General features: G+C 38.9%; 1 protein-coding gene across 5 annotated transcripts in view; it reads right to left on the reverse strand.

The window, feature by feature from the left end:
• Positions 1-23,698, reverse strand: part of LOC100257953 (probable cyclic nucleotide-gated ion channel 20, chloroplastic) — a 173,716-nt gene that overhangs the window by 126,882 nt on the left and 23,136 nt on the right. For 2 of the 5 annotated variants that reach the window (XM_059734164.1, XM_059734165.1), the window contains one exon: positions 20,860-21,349. In XM_059734164.1, the coding sequence (XP_059590147.1) occupies positions 20,860-21,349 (490 nt within the window). Of the gene's footprint in view, positions 1-20,859; positions 21,350-22,809; positions 23,212-23,698 lie in introns of those variants that run through there. The other 3 variants (XM_010665640.3, XM_010665639.3, XM_019226509.2) reach the window with 3 other exon arrangements.

Consider the following 23,698-nt stretch of genomic DNA (forward strand, 5'->3'; position numbering starts at 1 on the left):
GGTTTTCAGGTTGAGGGGCTTACGCCTCGGAAGATGGTCAAGGTTCAGTCGGTTCTGGAGAGATTGAGGGTTAGAATTGTCAGGGATAATGGGAAAGGTGTGGAAGGAGAGAACAGGAATCCTCTCTCTGCGGACAAGGTTTATTCCAGAAGAAAGAAGAAAAAGGATTCTGGAACTCGATGAGAGGATTAGTCCTGGGTGCGGGTTGTGTTGGGTTGTGATTGTTCTCATGAAGATTTTAAGCTGGAATACAAGAGGTTTAGGTTCTAGGAAGAAAAGGAGGACTGTGAGAAGGTTTTTAAGTACTCAAAACCCAGATGTGGTGATGCTTCAGGAAACAAAGCGTGAAATTTGGGATAGGAGGTTAGTGAGTAGTATTTGGAAAGGTAAAAGTCTGGATTGGGTTGCTCTTCCTGCTTATGGGGCATCGGGGGGGATTGTGATCTTGTGGGATTCAGTTAAGTTCAATTGTTCAGAGAAGGTGTTAGGATCCTTCTCTGTTACTGTAAAATTGAACTCTGATGAGGAAGAGTCTTTTTGGTTAACCTCGGTGTATGGCCCGAATAAGGCAATGTGGAGGGAGGACTTTTGGTTGGAGCTTCAAGATCTACATGGTCTGACTTTCCCAAGGTGGTGTGTAGGAGGGGATTTTAATGTGATCAGGAGGATATCTGAGAAGATGGGTGATTCTAGGCTAACAGTCAACATGAGGCACTTTGACGAGTTTATAAGGGAAAGTGGTTTGTTGGACCCCCCTCTTAGGAATGCGGCTTTTACATGGTCAAACATGCAAGTCGATCCTATTTGCAAGAGGTTAGATAGGTTTTTGTTCTCTTCTGAGTGGGATTCTTTTTTCTCTCAAAATATTCAAGAGGCCCTTCCTAGATGGACCTCTGACCATAGCCCAATTTGCTTGGAAACTAATCCTTTTATGTGGGGGCCGACTCCTTTTAGGTTTGAGAATATGTGGTTGCTCCATCCTGAGTTTAAAGAGAAGTTTAGAGATTGGTGGCAAGAGTGTACGGTTGAAGGTTGGGAAGGTCACAAATTTATGAGGAAACTAAAGTTTATTAAATCAAAGTTGAAAGAGTGGAACACAAGGGTCTTTGGAGATTTAAGAGAGAGGAAAAAGCATATTCTTACGGACTTAGGCAGAATTGATAGAATTGAACAAGAAGGGAATTTAAATCTTGAGTTGGTCTCGGAAAGGATCTTAAGAAGGAAGGAGTTAGAGGATTTGTTATTGAAGGAAGAGGTACAATGGAGACAAAAATCTAGGGTTAAGTGGATTAAAGAAGGGGATTGCAACTCTAAGTTTTTTCACAGAGTGGCCACTGGAAGAAGAAGCAGGAAGTTTATAAAGTCTCTGATTTCTGAGAGGGGGGAGACTTTAAATAACATTGAGGTTATTTCTGAGGAGATTGTAAATTTCTTTGGGAATCTTTATTCCAAACCTGAAGGTGATTCTTGGAAGATTGAAGGGATTGATTGGGCCCTTATTTCTGAAGAGAGAGCAATTTGGTTGGATAGGCCATTTTCGGAAGAGGAGGTTCGAATGGCAGTTTTCCAATTGAATAGGGAAAAGGCCCCTGGCCCTGATGGCTTTACCTTAGCAGTTTATCAAGAGTGTTGGGATGTGATGAAAGAGGATCTCATGAGGGTGTTTTTTGAGTTCCACACTATAGGGGTAATAAATCAAAGCACAAATGCGACTTTCATTGCTATGGTGCCTAAGAAAAGCCAAACTTTCAAAATCTCAGATTATAGACCTATTAGTTTGGTTACAAGTTTACATAAGATAATTGCTAAGGTCTTATCAGGGCGTTTAAGCAAAGTTCTTCATGAAACAATCTTTGGCTCGCAAGGAGCCTTTGTGGAAGGGAGACAAATATTGGATGCTGTATTGATAGCCAATGAAGTGGTGGATGAGAAAAGAAGGTCAGGAGAGGAAGGGGTAGTTTTCAAAATTGATTTTGAGAAGGCCTATGATCATGTGAAGTGGGGCTTTTTAGATCATGTGCTTCAAAGGAAGGGGTTCAGCCAGAAATGGAGATCTTGGATGAGGGGTTGTTTATCTTCTTCTAGTTTTGCTATCCTAGTTAATGGGAATGCAAAGGGTTGGGTTAAAGCCTCTAGAGGATTGAGACAGGGAGATCCTCTCTCTCCTTTCCTTTTTACTCTAGTAGCAGATGTTCTAAGTAGGTTAATGATTAGAGCTGAGGAAACTGGGATAACTGAGGGTTTCCTTGTGGGGAGGGATAGGACTAGAGTGTCCTTGTTACAGTTTGCTGATGATACTATATTTTTCTCTAAAGCCTCTTTGGATCTTCTTCAAAACCTTAAGATTATCCTTTTGGTTTTTGGGCAAGTATTTGGTTTAAAAATCAACTTAGAAAAAAGCACCATTTCAGGTATTAACACTAGGCAGGAAATGTTGTCTAGTTTGGCTTTGGTTTTGGAGTGCAGAGTGTCAGAGTGGCCTTTGTCTTATTTAGGCCTTCCTTTAGGAGGGAACCCAAAGACAATAGGATTTTGGAATCCAGTGGTTGAGAGAATTTCGAGGAGGTTGGATGGGTGGAAAAAGGCCTATTTGTCTTTGGAAGAGAGGATTACTCTAATTCAATCTTGTCTGTCTCACATCCCTAGCTACTTCCTTTCCCTCTTCAAAATCCCTGTATCTATAGCTTCAAAGATTGAGAAGATGCAAAGGGATTTTCTTTGGTCTGGGGCCGGGGAAGGGAAGAGAGATCACCTAATCAGATGAGAGGTTGTCAGTAGACCAAGGGAGATGGGAGGTTTGGGCTTTGGGAAGACTTCTATGAGAAATAGTGCCCTCTTAGGGAAATGGCTTTGGAGGTTTCCTAGAGAAAGGAGCGGTCTTTGGCATAAGGTTATTGCGAGTATATATGGGACACATCCTAATGGATGGGACGCCAACATGGTGGTTAGATGGTCTCACAGATGTCCTTGGAAGGCTATTGCTCAAGTTTTCCAAGAGTTCTCCCCTTTTGTTCGCCTAGTGGTGGGCAATGGGGAGAGAATTCGGTTTTGGGAAGATCTTTGGTGGGGAAACCAAACTTTGTGTGCTCAATTTGCTGAACTCTACAGAGTTATTTCTGTGAGAAACCTTACTGTCTCAAACGTCCTTGGCAATTCCTTTTCATTGTCTTGGAATTTTAACTTTCGTCGCAATCTAACGGATTCAAAAATTGATCTCCTTCAGAGATTAATGTCCTCTCTTCATTCTGTGCTTCTTTCCCCTTCCTCATCAGACTCAAGAGCGTGGTCTTTGTCTTCGTCAGGCTCGTTTTCAGTGAAATCTTTTTTCTATGCATTGTCAAGAGATTCAAATCCTTTAATGTTCCTTCCGGCCAAGTTTTTATGGAGCTCAAAAGTCCCTTCAAAGGTTAAGGCCCTCGCTTGGTTAGTAGCACATGGGAAGGTAAACACTAATGACAAGTTGCAATTGAGAAGACCCTACAAAGCCCTCTGTCCTCAATGGTGCATTCTTTGCAAAGGAAATGGAGAGTCGATTGACCACCTTTTTCTTCATTGTCCTGTCACCATAAGACTTTGGCACAGGTTGTTCAATCTAGTAGGTGTGATTTGGGTTCCTCCAAGGAGCATTGAGGATATGTTGGTTATTTCCTTTAAAGGCTTGGGGAACTCAGTAAGAGGCAAGATTCTTTGGCAAATTGCTTGCCTTACTTTGATTTGGATGGTGTGGCAAGAAAGGAATAATAGAATCTTTGAGGATAAAGGGAGAACGGAAGAGGTGGTTTGGGATTTGATTCGGTTTTACTCTTCTCTATGGGCTTCTTGTACTGAAGCTTTTAGAGTAGTTCCTCTAAGCATTCTACAAATCAATTGGATTGGGGTTTGCGTTTCAAGAGTTTGAAGTTTGTTGGGTTTTCTTTTGTTTTTAGATTTCTATTGTTGGGTGTTTTCCTTGGTTCTTGTGTAGGAAGGACCTCTCATCCTTCCCTTGGTTTTTTTCTCTTTCTTTTGTTTCTTTTTTCTCTTCTGTATTTGTTCTTTTATTAATATAATCTTTTTCGTTTCTGATAAAAAAAAATGTCATGGCTTATCAATTCCATGAACAATGACATAGATGAAAATTTCTTGCTGTTTGGGACTGCAAAGGACATATGGGATGCAGCCAAAGAAACTTACTCAAGTTCTGAAAATACTTCAGAACTTTTTCAGGTTGAATCAGCCCTACATGACTTTCGCCAAGGAGAGCAGTCAATTACTCAGTATTACAACACACTCACAAGGTATTGGCAGCAACTTGACTTATTCAAGACTCACTCATGGAAATGATCGGATGATGCAACAACATACAGGCAAATTGTGGAACAAAAAAGACTGTTCAAGTTTTTCCTAGGACTAAACAGGGAATTGGATGATGTTAGAGGCCAAATCATGGGCATTAAACCCCTGCCAAGTCTCAGGGAGGCTTTTTCAGAGGTTAAGCGTGAAGAAAGTAGAAAGAAAGTGATGATGGGATCCAAAGAGCAACCTGCCCCAACATTGGATGCCTCTGCCCTTACTGCTCGATCATTTAATAGTAGTGGTGGAGATCGTCAGAAACGAGATAGGCCTTGGTGTGATTATTGTAAGAAACTAGGCCATTATAAGGAGGCTTGTTGGAAGCTTCATGGAAAACCGGCTAATTGGAAACCAAAGCCACGGTTTGACAGAGATAGCAGAGCACACGTGGCTGCCAACTCTGAGAGCACATCTGTTCCCGAGCCGAGTCCATTCAACAAAGAGCAGATGGAGATGCTACAGAAACTATTAAGCCAAGTTGGCAGTGGCAGTACTACCGGGATAGCCTTCACTGCTAATCGAGGAGGAATGAAGCCGTGGATAGTGGACACAGGTGCTTCTGATCACATGACAGGAGATGCTGCCATTCTTCGAAATTACAAGCCAAGTAATGGTCATTCATCCATCCATATTGCCGATGGTTCAAAGTAAAAAATTGTCGAGATAGGTTCCATAAAACTTACTAAAGACTTGTATCTTGACTTTGTTCTCCATGTTCCAAACTTGGATTGTAATCTTTTATCCATTAGCAAATTGGCCTGTGATCTCCAATGTGTTACTAAATTTTATCCAAACTCGTGTGTTTTTCAGGACTTCAAATCGGGGAAGATGATTGGCAGTGTTGAACTGTGTTCCGGGCTCTACCTCCTCCCATGTGGCCAATTCTCAAACCAAGTCTCTCAAGCAAGTTGCGTACAGTCTCAGAGTATGTTAGTGTCTTTCAATTCTGTGTCAAATTCTAAGGTCAATAAAGATAGTGAGATTATAATGTTACACTATCGCCTTGGTCATCCTAGCTTTGTTTACCTTGCAAAATTGTTTCCCAAATTATTTATCAATAAAAATTCAGCATCTTATCACCGTGAAATTTGTCAATTTGCAAAGCATACTCGAACAGTGTATCCTCAAATCCCATATAAACCTTCGACTGTTTTCTCTTTAGTACATAGTGATGTGTGGGGTCCCTCACGGATAAAAAATATTTCTGGCACTCGATGGTTTGTGACATTCGTTGATGATCATACATGGGTAACATGGGTTTTCCTTATGAAAGAAAAGTCAGAGGTCGGACACATTTTTCAAACCTTCAATCTTATGGTTCAAAATCAATTCAATTCCAAAATTCAAGTCCTCAAGTCAGATAATGCAAAGGAATACTTTACTAGTAGTCTCAGTACTTATCTTCAAAATCACGACATTATCCACATAAGTTCTTGCGTTGACACCCCACAACAAAATGGGATGGCTGAACGCAAGAATAGACATCTCTTGGAGGTTGCCCAGTGTCTTATGTTTTCCTCTAATGTTCCAAACTATTTCTGGGGGGAAGCCATTCTCACAGCTACCTATTTGATTAACCGTATGTCATCCAGAGTGCTTACCTTTCAATCCCCACGTCAACTTCTCTTAAAAAAATTCCCTCACACCCGTCCAGCCTCTTCTGATTTACCACTCAAAGTATTTGGTTGCACAACATTCGTTCATGTGTATCATCAAAATCGTAGCAAATTTGCTCCTCGAGCCAATAAGTGCATTTTCCTAGGGTATTCTCCAACCCAAAAAGGGTACAAATGCTATTCTCTAACCAACAAAAGATTTTACACCACCATGGACGTCTTTTTCTTTGAACATGTCTTCTTCTATCCCAAATCTCATGTTCAGGGGGAGAGCATGAATGAACATCAAGTTTGGGAGTCTCTTCTTGAGGCTGTACCTTTTTCTCACTCAGAGTCACCAAATCCTTCCCAATCCGCGCCCACTGAGTTGTCCACACCCATGCCGTCATCAGTCCAGCCAGCCCAGCCCACAAATGTTCCTTCTCCCGTGACCATCCAGTCTCCCATGCCTATTCAACCTATAGCCCCACAACTTGCTAATGAGAACTTACAAGTTTACATCAGGAGGAGGAAAAGACAGGAATTAGAGCACGGATCACAGCCAACTTGTGGCCAATATATTGACTCCATTTCAAGTCTTCCTGAAGAGAACATAGGTGAGTATAGGGCTGAAGAGGTGTTAATTCCTAGCATTGATGATTCTACTCTGCCGATTGCATTGAGGAAGGGTGTTAGGAGATGTACAGATCATCCAATTGGGAATTATGTTACGTATGAAGGGCTATCACCATCTTACAGAGCATTTGCTCCTTCTCTTGATGATACTCAGGTTCCCAACACAATACAACAGACATTCAAAATTTCAGAATGGAAGAAAGCAGTACAAGATGATATTGATGCACTTGAGAAGAATGGGACATGGACTATCACAGATTTGCCGATTGGGAAGAGGCCTGTGGGGTGCAAGTGGATTTTCACCATAAAATACAAAGCAGATGGATTAGTCGAGAGATTCAAGGCTCGTTTGGTAGCTAAAGGGTTTACACAATCCTATGGGATAGACTATCAGGAGACTTTTGCTCCTGTTGCAAAACTGAACACTATCAGGATTCTTCTCTCATTGGCTGTCAATCAAGATTGGTGCTTGCAACATTTGGACATAAAAAATGTGTTTCTAAATGGTGATCTAGAAGAGGAAGTCTACATTGAAATACCACCTGGTTTCGAAGGAAGTATGGCAAAGAATCAGGTTTGCAAACTCCAAAAATCCTTGTACGGCCTTAAACAATCTCCCCGAGCCTGATTTGATAGATTCACAAAGGCAGTCTTGAAGCTGGGTTACAAACAAGGTCAAGCTGATCATACTCTATTTGTCAAGAAGTCTCATGCCGGGAAAATGACCATATTGATAGTCTATGTCGATGATATTATTCTATCTGGGAATGATATGGAGGAATTACAGAATTTGAAGAAGTATTTGTCAAAAGAGTTTGAAGTTAAAGACCTTGGAAATTTGAAATATTTCCTTGGTATGGAAGTGGCTAGATCAAGGAAGGGAATTGTAGTCTCTCAAAGAAAATACATACTCGATCTTCTTAAGGAGACCGGTATGCTTGGATGCAAACCAATTGATACTCCTATGGATAGTCAGAAGAAACTTGGTATCGAGAAAGAGAGTACATCGGTAGACAGGGGGAGATATCAGCGACTCGTCGGGAACTTGATTTATCTCTCACACACTCGACCAGATATTGGCTTTGCAGTGAGTGCTGTAAGTCAATTCATGCACAGCCCTACTGAGGAACACATGGAAGCAGTCTACAGGATTCTTAGATATTTAAAAATGACACCAGGGAAAGGTCTATTCTTCAGAAAGACAGAGAATCGTGACACTGAAGTATACTCAGATGTGGATTGGGCAGGAAACATCATTGACAGGCGGTCCACTTCTGGATACTGTTCTTTTGTCTGGGAAAATCTTGTTACCTGGAGGAGTAAGAAGCAATTAGTTGTAGCCAGAAGTAGTGCAGAAGCTGAGTACAAAGCTCTAACACAGGGAATCTGTGAAGGGATTTGGATAAAAAGGGTTCTTAGTGAACTGGGACAAACGAGTTCATCTCCGATTCTGATGATGTGTGATAATCAGGCAACTATAAGCATAGCAAAGAACCCCGTGCATCATGATAAGACCAAGCACGTTGAGATTGACGGACACTTCATCACAGAGAAGGTGACTAGTGATACGCTTAAATTGAACTATGTTCCTACCAAGCACCAAACCGCAGACATCCTCACCAAAGCTTTACCTAGGCCTAACTTCGAAGACTTAACTTGCAAGCTGGGATTATATGATATATATTCTCCACCTTGAGGGGGAGTGTTGAAATTTGGCATTCAAAGTTAGATTTTAATTTAGGAAAGCATTTTAGGAATAAAAGAGGAGAGATCATTTAGGATATTTCCTTAGGATTCAGTTTCCTATTTTTAGGAGAGAATCAAGCTAGATTGATATTTTCTTATTCAGTCATTTGTGTATATATATGTGTATGGTGTGTACCGAATTATTATCAATAAAAAGGAATTCAGAAATTCTTCACTTTCTTTGAAAATCAGCCTTACAACACCCAAAATTCTCTTCAGGGGGAGATTAGAGGAGAAGAGAATTTTTGGGAAGTATCCCAAGGAAAGGAGTTGGGGGAAGAGATAGGAGAAATTGGAGGAATTCTTGAAAATATTTCAGTTAAAGAAGAAAAAAGGAAGGAAGAGAGCCAGAAGAAAAAATTGAGAAGGAGAAGGAATGCATTACATATTCTAGGAGAAGAGGAAGAAATCCATCTCCTCCTATAGAGGGGTCAATCTTCAACTCCGAAGACAGAGCCGAACACTCAGGTAAATCCAACTCCTCAACCCTTGTTTGATGATCTAGATTTACCTATTGCTCTCAGAAAATCTAGTCTATCTTGCACACAACATCCTATTGCTCAATTTGTTTCCTATGGTGCTCTAAAAGGCTCATTTAGAGCATTTACCACTAATTTGTCTCGTGTTAGTATTCCTCATGATATTCATGAAGCACTTCAGGTTCCAGAATGGCAGGAAGCAGTTAATGAAGAGATGAAAGCTCTCTTCAAAAATCATACTTGGGAAGTTATTGATCTTCCAATAAGAAAGAAACCAGTAGGGAGAAAGTGGTTGTTCACAGTCAAGTTCAAAGCAGATGGAAGCATGGAAAGACATAAAGCAAGACTGGTGGCTAAAGGTTATACCCAAACATTTGGTATTGACTACCAAGAGACCTTTGTCCTAGTAGCAAAGATGAATACAATGAGAGTTCTACTGTCCATTGCAGCAAAGATGGATTGGGCTCTACAACAACTTGATGTAAAAAATGCCTTCTTACATGGCGACTTGGAAGAAAAGATGTTCATGGAGTTGCCGCCAGGTTTTGAAGATCAATTGGGTAGAGGAAAAGTGTGTAGGCTAAAGAAATCTTTGTATGGTTTGAAGCAATCACCAAGGGCTTGGTTCGAAAAGTTCACTCAATGGGTGAAAAACATGGGATAAACTAAGGGGCAGACCGACCACACAATGTTTTACAAACATTCTTGTAATGGTAAAATAACCATTTTGATAGTTTATGTTGATGACATTATCCTCACAGGAAGTGATGAAGGAGAGATGCTAAGATTGAAGAAAGCTTTGGCATAGTCATTTCAAATCAAAGACTTAGGAAACTTGCGATATTTCTAAGGTATTGAGGTAGCTCGGTCAAGAAAGCGAATTGTCCTGTCTCAAAGGAAGTATGTTCTAGATCTTCTTAAAAAGACAGGCATGTTAGGATGCAAACCTATTGACACCCCAATAGATGTGAACATCAAGATGAGTACTCATATAGGAGGTAAGGAGGTTGATAGAGAAGGATATCAAAGACTAGTGGGAAAGTTAATTTACCTCTCACACACTCGTCCAGACATTGCCTTTGCTGTCAGTTTAGTAAGCCAATTTATGCACAATCCCAAAGAAGATCATCTACAAGCAATATTTAGAATCTTGAGATATCCCAAAGGGTCTCCTGAAAGAGGACTCTTATTCTCTAAACAAGACAAGAGTTTAGATGTGGAAGCTTTTACTGATGCTGATTGGGCAAGTTCTATAGATGATAGAAGGTCTACCTCAGGTTATTGTACATTCCTAGGAGAAAATCTAATAATGTGGAGAAGTAAGAAGTAAGCAATTGTTGCAAGGTCTAGTGCGGAAGCTGAATTTAGAGCATTGTGTCACAGGATGCTTTAAATGACCCTCCCCATGAGCTTATATAGGAGGAGGGAAGCTTCTGGAGACTCCTGGAGCCATCTACACTAAGCCATCGGTGGGAAGAGTGTGGAAGGTTCTAGAGATGCTTAGAGATGTCCACACATCTCTACACTATGGTGGAAGGCATGAGAGGAGTCCAAAGCTTTCTAGAGATCTCTTGTACATAGGGTTGTACATAGAATTGTGTAGGGTATTCTAGAATCTTCTTGATTTGTAAGGAACCCTCCAAGGTTCCAGAGAGTTCCATTGGTGCCTATAAATAGGTGAGGGCCTCATTTGGCCAAGGCACCACCCAAATCACTTCCTAACCAAGCAAGTGAGTTCCTAAAGCACTTGTAAAGGCTTCCTTGAGTAATAAAAGCTTCCATTCCTTAAGAGTTGCCTACTACGACTTCTTAAGCTTTTGAGTTGTAAGCATCCTAGCCTAGCAAGCTAAGTGTTGGGAGTAAGGCTGACTTAGCAAGATCAAGCGTCTTGACTTGTTTAAGTGTCGCACGAGCTTAGGAAACAACTAGGTCCGTGACAATTGGCTCTTGGAATCTGTGAGCTTATTTGGATAAATTCATTGATGAGTGAATTGAGAATGCCCTTGATGATACCAATGAAGCTCTATTGTGATAATAAAGCAGCCATTAGTATTGCACATAACCCAGTTCAACATGATAGAACCAAGCACGTGGAGATTGATCAACATTTCATCAAAGAGAAGATAGAAGTTGGGCTTATAAACTTGTCTCATGTTTCTTCAAGTCAGACGACAATGGTGCTTTATGTCAAGAGTCTGTTGGCAATCCTAACCTAGAGGTTGTGGATTCCAAGTTAGCTTATCTAAACCAAATGCCCGAGGGTATTAACCCCCTTAGGACCATGCCCAGCAGGCCTAATGAGGCCCCCAACCTGATTACAGTGAGCTAAGGTGAAGCTGAGTTCTCCTCATTGGGCGAGTTCCAAATAGAAGGCATTTCCCCCAGCAAAATGGCTAAAGTTTGTGAGGTCTTAAGTTCTCTAGATATTAAGGTGTATTCTAGGCGAAAAAACAAATTCTCCACAGGTATTTGAGACCTGTTGGAATTGGTTTAGAGGTTTAAGGATAGATTTTTTGCGGCTTGAGAATCCGGATGTTATGATGTTTCAGGAAATAAAAAGGAAGGTGTGTGACACAAGGTTTGTTGGTAGTATCTGGACGGTTAGAAATAAGGAGTGGGCTACTCTTCCGGCATCCAGGGCTTTAGGTGGGATTTTGATTATTTGGGACTCTAAGAAACTGTGCAGTGAGGAGGTGGTAATAGGCTCATTTTCTGTATCAGTCAAGTTTGTGATGGATGGATGCAGACCATTGTGGTTGTTCGTAGTTTATGGCCCAAACAGTCCCATACTTAGGAAGGATTTTTGGGTGGAGCTTTTAGACATTTTTGGCCTTTCTTTTCCTTTATGGTGTGCGGGTGGTGATCTTCATGTTATAAGGAGAAGTTCAAAAAAATTGGGAGGCTCTAGTTTAACTTCTAGCATGAGGGACTTTGATGGTTTTATAAAAGATTGTGAATTACTTGACCCCCCTTTACAGAATGCCCCATTCACTTGGTCAAACATGCAAGAGTCACCTGTGTGTAAGAGATTGGATCAGTTTCTTTACTCAAATGAGTGGGAGCATTTCTTCCCTCAAAGCCTTCAAGAAGTTTTTCCTAGATAGACATCAGATCATTGGCCGATAGTTTTAGATACCAATCCTTTCAAGAGGGGCCCAACACCCTTTAGGTTTGAGAATATGCGGTTGCAACATCCTAGTTTCAAAGAGTGCTTCAGTAGTTGGCGGAGAGGTTTTCAAGGAAATGGTTGGGAAGGTCACAAGTTTATGAGGAAGTTACAATTTGTTAAGGCCAAATTGAAAGGTTGGAATAAGGATTCTTTTGGAGACCTAAAGGAAAGGAAAAAAAGCATCCTGAATGAAATAGCTAAGATTGATGCCGTTGAGCAAGAAGGGGTTCTCTCTTTTGAACTTTCAGCTCAAAGAGCTTTAAGAAAATGGGAGCTAGAGGAATTAATTTTGAGGGAAGAAATTCATTGGAGACAAAAAGCTAGGGTGAAATAGGTTAAAGAAGGGGATTGCAATTCAAAGTTTTTCCACAAAGTGGCTAATGGCAGACGAAATAGGAAATTCATCAAGTTTTTGGAGAACGGAAGAGGTTTAGTGTTGAATAATTCTGAGAGCATCACAGAGGAGATTTTACTTTATTTTGAAAAGCTCTACTCGAGTCCTCCTGGAGAGTCTTGGAGAGTAGAAGGCTTAGATTGGTCTCCTATCTCAGAAGAGAGTACTTCTAGGTTGGATTCCCTTTTTACTAAAGAAGAGATTTATAAAACCATTTTTCAGTTACATAGGGATAAGGCGCCGGGGTCTGATGGATTTACCATTGCAGTGTTTCAAGATTGTTGGGATGTGATCAAGGAGGACTTAGTTAGGGTGTTCGCAGAGTTTCACAAAAGCGAGATTATCAATCAAAGCACCAATGCCTCCTTTACTGTACTTTTGCCCAAAAAAATCCAGACAAAGAAAATCCTAGACTTTAAACCTATTAACTTGATCACTTGTCTCTATAAGATAATAGCCAAAGTTCTATCAGGGCGATTAAGAGGGGTACTACATGAAACTATCCATTATACTCAAAGTGCATTTGTTCAAGGGAGACAAATTTTGGACACATATCTTATAGCCAATGAGATAGTGGATGAGAAAAGACGATCAGGGGAGGAAGGAGTTGTCTTCAAAATTGACTTTGAAAAGGCTTACGACCATGTGAGTTGTGATTTTTTGGATCATGTGTTGGAGAAGAAGGGGTTTAGTCCTAGATGGAGGACTTGGATGAGAGGTTGTTTGTCTATGGTCTCTTTTGCAGTTCTAATGAATGGAAACGTTAAAGGGTGGGTCAAGGCAACTAAAGGATTAAGACAAGGTGACCCTCTATCCCCTTTTCTGTTTACTATCGTCGCAAATGTGTTGAGTAGGATGTTGTTGAGAGCAGAGGAAAGAAGTTTGTTGGAGGGTTTCAGGGTAGGTAGGAATAGAACAAGGGTGTCCCATCTGCAATTCGCAGATGATAACATTTTCTTTTCTAACACTTGTGTGGAAGATCTGCAAACTCTCAAGAGTTTATTGTTAGTGTTTGGACAAATTTCTGGGCTTAAGGTCAATCTTGACAAGAGTAATCTTTTTGGCATCAACCTTGATCAAAATCATCTTTCTAGGTTGGCCTTAATGCTTGATTGCAAGGCTTCTAATTGGCCTATACTCTACCTAGGTCTTCCTTTGGGAGGGAATCCAAAGGCTAGTGGCTCTTGGGATCCAGTGATTGAGAGAATCTCACGGAGATTAGATGGGTGGCAAAAGGCTTACTTATCTTTTGGAGGTAGGATAACTCTTATCCATTCATGTCTTTCCCACATTCCTAACTACTTTCTTTCCTTATTTAAGATTCCCGCTTCAGTGGCTACAAAAATTGAGAGATTTGCAAAGGGATTTCCTATGGTCAGGGGTTGGGGAAGGTAAAAGAGATCATCTTGTTAGTTGGGATGTAGTGTGTAAACCAAAGGTAAAAGGGGGATTGGGATTTGGAAAATTTTCTTTAAGGAATCTCGCTCTTTTAGGGAAATGGTTGTGGAGGTATCATAGGGAGAATTCAGCTCTGTGGCATCAAGTCATTTTAAGCATTTATGGGACACATTCCAAAGGTTGGGATGCCAACACTGTAGTCAAATGGTCACATCATTGTCCTTGGAAGGCTATTGCACAAGTCTTTCAGGATTTTTCTAAGTATACTCGGTTCGTGGTAGGAGATGGGGAAATAATTTGCTTTTGGGAAGACTTGTGGTGAGGGGACCAACCTTTGGGATTCCAATATCCAAGATTATTTGGAGTAGTCACGGATAAAAATATTCTTATATCTTCAATTCTCGGTTCTACTCGTCCTTTCTCTTTGAACTTTAATTTCCGTTGTAACCTTTCTGATTCTGAGATAGAAGATTTAGAAAGTCTCATGCGATCACTTGATTGTTTGCATTTATCCCCATCGGTTTTAGATGCGAGAACTAGGTCTTTATCTTCTTCAGGGCTATTTACAGTCAAGTTTTTCTTTCTAGCCTTGTCCCACCTTTCCGATTCATCTCCAATTTTCCCTACTAAGTTTGTATGGAATTTTCAAGGCCCTTTTAAAGTCAAGTCCTTCGTCTAGTTAGTGGCACATAAGAAGGTAAATACTAATGACTTGCTACAATTGAGAAGACCCTACAAAGCTCTTAGTCCAGACATTTGTAAGTTATGCATGAAGCATGAAGAATCAGCAGATCACATTTTCCTACATTGTTCGCTGATGATGGGGTTGTGGCACAGGTTATTTCAGTTAGCCAAGATGGATTAGCTTCCCCCAAGAAACATCTCTAACATGATGTCCATCAATTATAAAGGATTTGGATTATCCAAGAGAGGGTTAGTTTTGTGGCAATCCGCGTGCATTGCTTTAATTTGGGTTGTGTGGCGGGAAAGAAATGCGAGGATATTTGAGGATAAAGCAAGGAATTCAAAGAATTTTTGGGATTCCATTCACTTCCTTGCTTCTCTTTGGGCTTTATGCTCCATGGTTTTTAAGGGCATTCCGCTTAATGTGTTACAACTAGATTGGCTAGCAGTGTATAGCTCCAACGGGATGGACTAGCCTAGAGAGTTTGATTGTTTTTACATTGTAGCTTCTTGTTTTTGTATTCTTGTTGTTTAGTTTTTCTTTAGTGGGAGGATTTCTCATCCTTCTCTTGTACTTCTCATCTCTATCAATATATCTCCTTGTCGTTTCCTATAAAAAAAAAACCTCCAAGTGTGTCTTCCTGGTGTAGGACACTGAGTGGTCTTGATCCCTATCACTTCCTATTTTACAGCCACTCTCGCAAAGCATATAGGTGTCTACATTCATTTGAAAAAATTTACATTGCAAAAAATGTGGGTTTTGAAGAGTCAAAACCCCCATTGCAAAGGTTTCATGTCATCTTCAAATAAAGTCATTCCTTCCATTCTCAATACTAATGCCTAAGTATTATTCAAATAATCCTTCAATCACCTCACTTAATCCCAATCCAAATTGCAATCCAAATATTGTCGATGATCTTAGTGATAAAACTTCATGAAGGAAGAGCACCAACTTCAAGCCCTACAACAGTACCCTGCCAAACAGATTCTCCTCAACTTATTGCACCATAATTGTGTAAACTTCCTCACTATTAGGATATAGCCCTTAAAAGCATGACATGATATAACATATTTGGAATTCATTACTTATTTAATAATAGTTCAATTTCACTTTATCTATCCTTATTCCATACATTGCACTTTATGAACATTCTCGCCTAACATCTCTTACATTGTACATGACTTGGTACATTAAGAGTTGCACAAAAGATCCAAGTCATGAGTTCCTTGCAAGTAGATGATTTGTTTGTAGCCAATTCATGAACTTAAGCAATCCATTTGAGGTTTACCTCCTAATTGGAGGGATGACTGGTCTTGGCCATCGAAATAGGTTTCCCATGGTGAGTGCACTAGTGGTTGTGGTTATATATTGAACAGGACCTATGGTAAGTCTTAATATGACAACCCGCCCTTGCAGGCGCTACCCCAGTAAAATAGTGTCTCCTATCTAGTTTAAAGACTAAGATGGAGATACTATTCTACAAAGGGAAATTAACTTGTAACCAAATATACTATGTCAAAGTAGCACAAGGAAGCATATTAAAGGAACTATATATTCATTACCCTTCCAAGATACAAAGTTTTAAGTACTTAAAAATTAGCCTTAGGGATGAAAGTACATGCCTAAGGAAATGACTACATGCCAATAGTCTATCCAAAAGAAGCAAAAAGAAAAAGGGAACAATGGCTATATGCATTGTTGTTTGTCCTCCGAAACTTGCTTAGTATCTGGTTCTACTAGGTCCTTATTTGAAAAATTTAGGAAACTAATAAGTGAGTATAACTCAGTGGATGATCATATAACACAGGTTTTAGGATGGTCAATCCAAAACAAAAAATGAGTTTCATCATGCATGTAATACTCAACGTAAATAATATAAAGTATAACAATCAAGTAGGCATACAACATTGGACAATCCAACATATAATCAATCAAACACAAGCATAATCCACGGCTACAGTGACACTCCAACTCTTGGCACATCCCAACATCATGCAATATAACTGCTACAATGCCCCTTCATTCATTGGTATATATCACATATGCATCTGCAAATGACACATGTTTCACATATCATGGTGCCTTATAGACACAATGCCCCTACATCTCTTGGCACACTTCTCATACAAACTACCCTAGTGCCTCTTCATCTCTTGATGCAAAAGATAGGTCCAGGGTATATCACAATCACATCCAAAGCAATTAATATAAAGCACCATAATGATAGTATCGGTGATTTTCAATGAATAGTATGTACTAGGTAAGCTCCCAGGAAAAGACTAAAGGGGTCACAATGGTTCCGCTTAAAACCTAACCTCCTTAGACAAAGCTTCCCTAAACCGTACTCATCCTTTCATGATCACTGAACCATCTTAGTTATTTATATAAATATATATCAAGAATACAAGGAACACATATTTATTATAAACATAGCATTTGACCAACACATTTTCAAAGCATATCTCATGATATTTAAAAATTAATGAATACATATATAACCCTTGAAACATGAGATATATAATTCTAAAACCATATAAAATCATGCATTATAAGATCACTCACCTTTTAGACTGTAATTGTCGCACTACCTCTATTACAACGACTCAAGATCCAACCTTTGGAATAGCACCATCATAAGAGTTTTTTCATACATCTCTACTTTCCTTTCTTGGTAAGTGAACACCCTATTAATAGGGACCCAAAGCAAGTAAACACATAGGTGACTCGTCGCTAGGTGTCGATCAAAGGGAAGTGATTAGTGTCTCCTTTATTGCATGGAGACGACACGTGACATGTGCTTAATCCTTGCAACTGCTTGGCAGGTGCAATAGCTTGCTAAGTCACCATGCTATACTAGGTGTCAAGCGATGAAGGTGGTCTTCTAGGTTGCATGCATTTCAGCATCTCGTGCTTGGTTGCATGTCTTAGACACCTCATGCTTGGACACCCCGTGCTTGGTTGCATGCTTGGACGCCTCCTACTTGGTTGCATGCTTGGACGCCTCTTGCTTGGTTGCATGCCTTAAGACTTCTCGTGCTTGGTTGCATGTTTGGATACCTCATGATTGGTCACATGCTCTCAACACCTCATACTTGGTTACATGCCTTCGACACCTTATACCTGGTTGCATGCTTTCGACACTTCATACTTGGTTGGATGTTTATTGATACCTCATACTTGGTTGTGTGCTTATTGAGACTTCATGCTTGGTTGCATGCCTTCCAACACCTCATCCTTGGTTGCATGCATTGTGATACCTCAAGTTTGGTAAAGAATAGACAAGAAGGTGATGCTTTTGTTTGCTTAGAAAGAAGGTGGTTAAAAGGAAACTTTAAAAGTATTATTATTAAAACTATGGTTGTTACACATGATGTAAGGCTATCAAGTAGTCACAAATTCACCAAGTTGTTTCATTGTATTGTCTCTCAACCTTTTGAGAATATTGCGCTTATACTAAAGTTAGCAGTGGTCTTGACCTATAGGAAAGATCCTAAAGTGATCATATATTCCCTATGGATTGGGTCACTATTAATAGAAGTTGGTAACAATATGTATTTTCAATAGAGATACAATGATATCTCATAGGATTAAGACAAAGTGTTCCCTTAGCTGATCCTAAGGAGGTATGTTCATGTAAATTATGGTCATAGTAGTTCCTTAAATGGAACTTGATATAAACTCTTTATGAGCTAAGATATGTCAATTGATCAAGGATAGTAGATGTAGTTTTGAGGGGCCGATAGCTTTCACTTTATTAGACTATAAACAACAATTCATGGGGAGATTAAACGCAATGGATAGCAAGTTACGGATTCGAACACTTTGTGTCTCCTTGTCATTCACATAGGGTATTGGAGTGCAGTTGATTCTCTATAATGCAATGTTGAATCAACTTCAAAATTAGATTTTGAGGAAGCTATTAGCAGCCGAGTTTTTCCAGTTTTCAAGTCAAGCGAGAAAGCAAGTGGATCAGATTCTTTCTGGTTGTCTCACAAAAGAGTACAGCGTGGCGGTATACCTGTTTGTTTGTAAAAGGTGGTTATTGTCCTATGGGTCCCAATGGTCCCACTCAAGCTCGTATGCCTTGTTGGCACGGCTTATGAAGGTTAGATCGACCATTGGTTCACTTATGTGCATTAGGACATTTTGGTAATTATGCAAACTTGCACATGGGTTAGTGAATGACATCTAGATTAGGCTAATCGATTGATTAGACGGCCCTATGAGGTTAATTAATCAATTAAGACCCAATTTGGGCTAGCTTAAGTGAGTCAAGCCCCATATAAGTTCAAATTACTTAAGCCCAGTTAGGAATCCTATAAATATCCCCCAATGATTAGGATTTTCATCACTTTTGACTTCCACAATCTAGATAAAAGAGAAAGCCCTAGCCTCCACTCTCCCAAACTACCAACGTTTGTGTACTAAGAAACAAGGTTGAGTCATCGGGTGAAAGATCATGGATCTACAAGACTTCCAAGGACATTGATTTGATTCTTCAATACTTAGAATTTAAGGTTTGGGAACATCCAAAGCTAAAGGTTAGTTTTTTAACTCTAAATATCATTTTTTTTATTAAAATTGCTATTGCTTCCATTGCATAGATATAAGATACCAACAATCAGTACACTCCATAACCATTACCACTCTAGAAATACCCATTATTCATGCACCAGCCCAACAACCATCTAACTCAACTCATCCCAAAGTCGCCAACTAAGGCAAGTATTTTTCAACATAAATTATACATCACAATCAAACATCCTCTTGAAAGAATTAATCACCTTCCAAGCCTACCGTTGTCAAACATGCTCAATAGAGTCCGAAATGAAGGGAAGCAATGTTGCAAGAATACACAATTCTCATGAAAAACAAAACCTAGGATCTTGTCCTCAACTCTTCACAACTAACAATGATTAGGTGAAATTGGGTGTTCAAAGTCAATTACAACCCAGATGGTACAATGCAAAGCCATAAAACATGATTGATTATATGATATCCCACATCGGATAGGGGAGAAAGTTCATGACACTATATAAGTATAGACTTTTCTTAACCATGTACACACGTTTTAAAGTTGTGAAGGTCTCTTTGGGCTTAGAGTGGACAATATCTACACGGTTGAGAGTGGGTCGTTACAAATGGTATTAGAGTTGATCCCCGACCTCAGTGTGGAAGTCTGTTTAGCCTCATAGGGGGTATTTTTCTGTTTGGTCCCGCAATCTTGTGGGATACATCAAGGACATTATGTATGCATAGGAGGGCGTTTGTGATATCTCATATTCGATAAGGGAGAAAATTCTTAACGTTATATAAATATAAACTCCTCTTAATCATATAGACACATTTTAAAGTCGTGAGGGTCTCTTTATGCTCAGAGTAGACAATATCTACACGGTTAAGAGTGGGTTGTTACATAATACTAAAGGGTTTCATCAAGCCCCAGATACTGACTTCTTAGAAACTTTCAGTCCAGTAATAAAACCTGCAACAATCTAAGTGGAGTCATGTTGCCAGTGAATAAAAGATGGTCCATCAAACATCTATAAGTGCAGGATGCTTTTTTAAGTGGTACACTATAAGTAGTTCACATGGAATAACCTCCAAGATTCATAGAGTCCCACAAATAAAGACATGTGGGCAAATTACATGCGGTATTGTACGAACTAAAACTGTCACCCAAGGCCTCATTTGAGAAACTTAGATTAGCCTTATTGAATTAGGTTTCACAAATTCCCACTAAAACACTTCACTTTTCATCTTCAAATCCAATAAGCAACTAATACTGGTGCTAATCCATGTTAATCATATCTCACTGAAAGGAAACAATAAAGAGCCTAATCAAAGCTTGTCAATTGTCACTACCTCCACAAGGCATTTGCACTTAAAAAGCCTAGTTGAGCTTCAGCATCTCCTAGCAGTTGAAGCATTCCAAAACTCAATAGGTCTACACCTTTCCAAATCCAAATATATCATTGATCTTCTCAAGAAAATCAAAATGAATGGATCAAAAGGAAAATCATTCAATAAAGTGAAAATCAACATTCTCTGGATCAATCCATACATGCCATCATATTCTCAAGATGTTCTATGAGATATTACAAGTGCAATAATTAATTATTAATGCATATACTTTATAGAGTAATGCAATATAAACTAAATCAAAGGACTTAAAATTCATTTAGCGAGGAAGCCATAATTTGGAGCATTGATATGCAATTAGGCTCATATTTTACTTGCATTCAGTGGAAGCCAAATGAGCAAATATAATTAAAATTCCATCATGAAACTTACACAACATGATACCTATCCAGATTGAAGATTCCACATTCAATGCAACTAAGAATCTGAAATTCTTTTAGCGTAAAAAGAAGGTGACATGAAAATATAGCATAGGCAGCCAGAAGCTTAGCAAAGAAAGAGACCTTTGAGTTCCTTTGCTGTCTGGAGTCAATGAAATGTGTTGGGCATATTGTGCAGTAAGGATCATTACATACTCCCAACTGTCCAGACCTCAGAAGATGTTCATTTTTTCCAGCATAGTTGTTATGGGGCCAATTATTCCATTCCATTCCATTAAATGAAGGAAATTTTTCTGCCCTTGGCTCTGCCTTTCTGTGGCCCCGTACACCAGGAGTAGGTGGGAAAAAACCCTCAGATTTTAACAGTGGGCCACTCATTGGTATGAACGGAGTTTTCTTTTCATTCCTCAAGGGACCAGTATGATTTACAAGGTTGCTTTCAGTTTGATAGGACTCCATGGAGTTCATAGGAATGGAACTGGATGCACTCCGATTTCTAGAGGTAAGTCTATCCGAGTGAGAAACCCTAGGTTTATCCAAATATTGTGAATAAGCGTCTGAAAGCATTGGCGTCTCATCTTTTTCAAGATCACTCATTTCTAATACTTTTGACCTACAAAACAAAAATAAAAATAAAACAATCTACAAGCACAAATGCATATTAGAAGTACTTGAAAGCTTAATAAAATAAGAAAATTAAGAAAAAATTCAAGCTCATAAATTAGTTACAAGTCCAGATAAGCTAAGCATTGTAAAGCCCACATCATTCACGCTACCATTCGTCTTAAAATTATTGCTAATACTACAGAACACTTGCCTTGAGGCAAGGAAAGTCCATTCTATAAAAGCAAGTGTGACACGTGTACAGATCAAAACCTATAATTCAAGTTGAAAAATGGAAATAGAAACCTATTTACAAAGACATAATGAGATAAAAGATACAAATTGAAGAAAGAAAACAAGGAAATGTCAATGTTTCTTGAAAGGGGAAAAAGAACAAAACACACTGTTTTCCATACTACTGAATGACGCTAGAAAGCAGCGACCCAGACATGGAAATCCACAAGTTCTTTTTCTTTGCTCTGAAATTTGTTTGGAAGAAGTGCATGCTGAGCTGACAGAAAATTCACATTTCATAATGCTTCAAAAGCAATTATAACATCTATATATATCGACCCCATAATTCACAATACTTAAAAGCAATTACCATATAAATAGAGATCAAACCAATAATTCACCACACTTTTTACCAGCAATTAAAATTGGAATACGAATCAAACCCATAAACTATGCTTTAGAAGCAATTATCATGGATGTATAAATCAACCCCATAATCAAAATGGGTTCGATTTTACTACTGCTCCTGTTCAGAAGGAAAAAGAAAATGAGACAAAAGTATCTGAAAAATGAAACCCCTAATTCAGACAAAAAAAACATATAGACACAAGCAAATTCCACATTTTAGAAGCAATAATAATATATATAGAGATCAAATCCAGAATTCACTGTGCTTCAGAAGCATCAAGGCATATACAGACCAAACCCATAATTCAGGTTGAAAATAGAATAGGTTAGATTTTACTATAAACTGATAGGAGAAAAATGATGAAAAACTAACCCGCAAAAGTTGGAAAGCATCATTTGTAGAAGAATGGAACAAAATATCTAAACATAAGCAAACTCCATGCTCTAAAAGCAATTATAATGTATATAGAGATCAAACCCATAATTCACTTGACTTCAAAAGCAATTATAGAGCATACACAGACAAAATTCATAATCAAGAACCATAATTGAACTAAAAAAACACCTGGAAATGGGTTGATTTTAGTATAAAATCAGAAGAGAGGAAGAAAGAAAAGAAGCTGAAAATTGAAGGAGGAAAACATGCAGCCTAGAAAAGCATGAATTCAGACATGGAGACCACAGGACCTAAGCTCTTCTTCTTCTCTGCTGTGAAATTTGCTAAGAAGAAGAAATACGTAATGGGTCCATAGCTCTCAAAATGAATGTAGAGATCAAACCCATAATTCAAGTTGAAAAAAAGAAAAAAAGAAAAAACTGGTAGCAAACCTGTTGTCCATCGAAGTGAATGCAGGCTACAAAAGCAGCAGCAACCCAGAGATGGAAATCCCACTGAATAAGCTCTGCTTCTTCTTCTGATGGGGTTTTTAAATTGTTGAGAAGAAGAAGGAGATGAAGACGAGGATAATGAAGTGTGAAAGAGAATAATTTGTGAAAGAAGAGGGGAAAAGGGAGTTTACATTTGGAGGCTTTTGCCTGGAAGCTGACCCGGGGGCAGATGATGAGCGACTACAAGTCGACAACACTGCAATAACATTAAATATCGTTTACTTTTAGTTTTTCTTTCTTGTTATCTCATTTATGAATTCAAATCCCCCCTTCTTTCTTGGTCACTCGGCTCTCCTGCTCTGGATTCATCCTCCGCAGTGTCTGATTGGATGCTAAAAGAAAAGATTTTTTTTTTTTAAAGCATATTTATTAAAGACCTTTTAATAAATTTCATATTTATTAAAGATTAATATATACTTGTGTCAGTGTAACCACCACTTTTTGTACATATATTTAAAAAAAAAAAGAAATTTAAATATGAAAATTATATAAACCACCCTTGGTCTTCCTCTCCCTCCGCCAAAGCCAATTTTGAAAAATAAAAATAAATACTTAAATATTAAAATAATCGTAATACTTTTTTATACGTCATAATTATAATAATAATAATTATTATTATTATTATTTTGACAAAGAAAATTCACTGCCACGTAGGCTCTGTCAACTTCATGGACTCATAACTACTAGCAGAATTAAATATTTTTGTTCTAAATAGTACAGACTTGATTGTCATTTACTTGAACTGGTCAAGGGTGCAGTTGGCACTGTCTTAAATAAGCCCCTTCTTGAAACCGCCATTCAATTGTAAATACTAATTAATTAAGTATTT

This window comes from Vitis vinifera, chromosome 17 (assembly GCF_030704535.1).
Source record: "Vitis vinifera cultivar Pinot Noir 40024 chromosome 17, ASM3070453v1".
In the NCBI taxonomy this organism is placed as follows: domain Eukaryota; kingdom Viridiplantae; phylum Streptophyta; class Magnoliopsida; order Vitales; family Vitaceae; genus Vitis; species Vitis vinifera.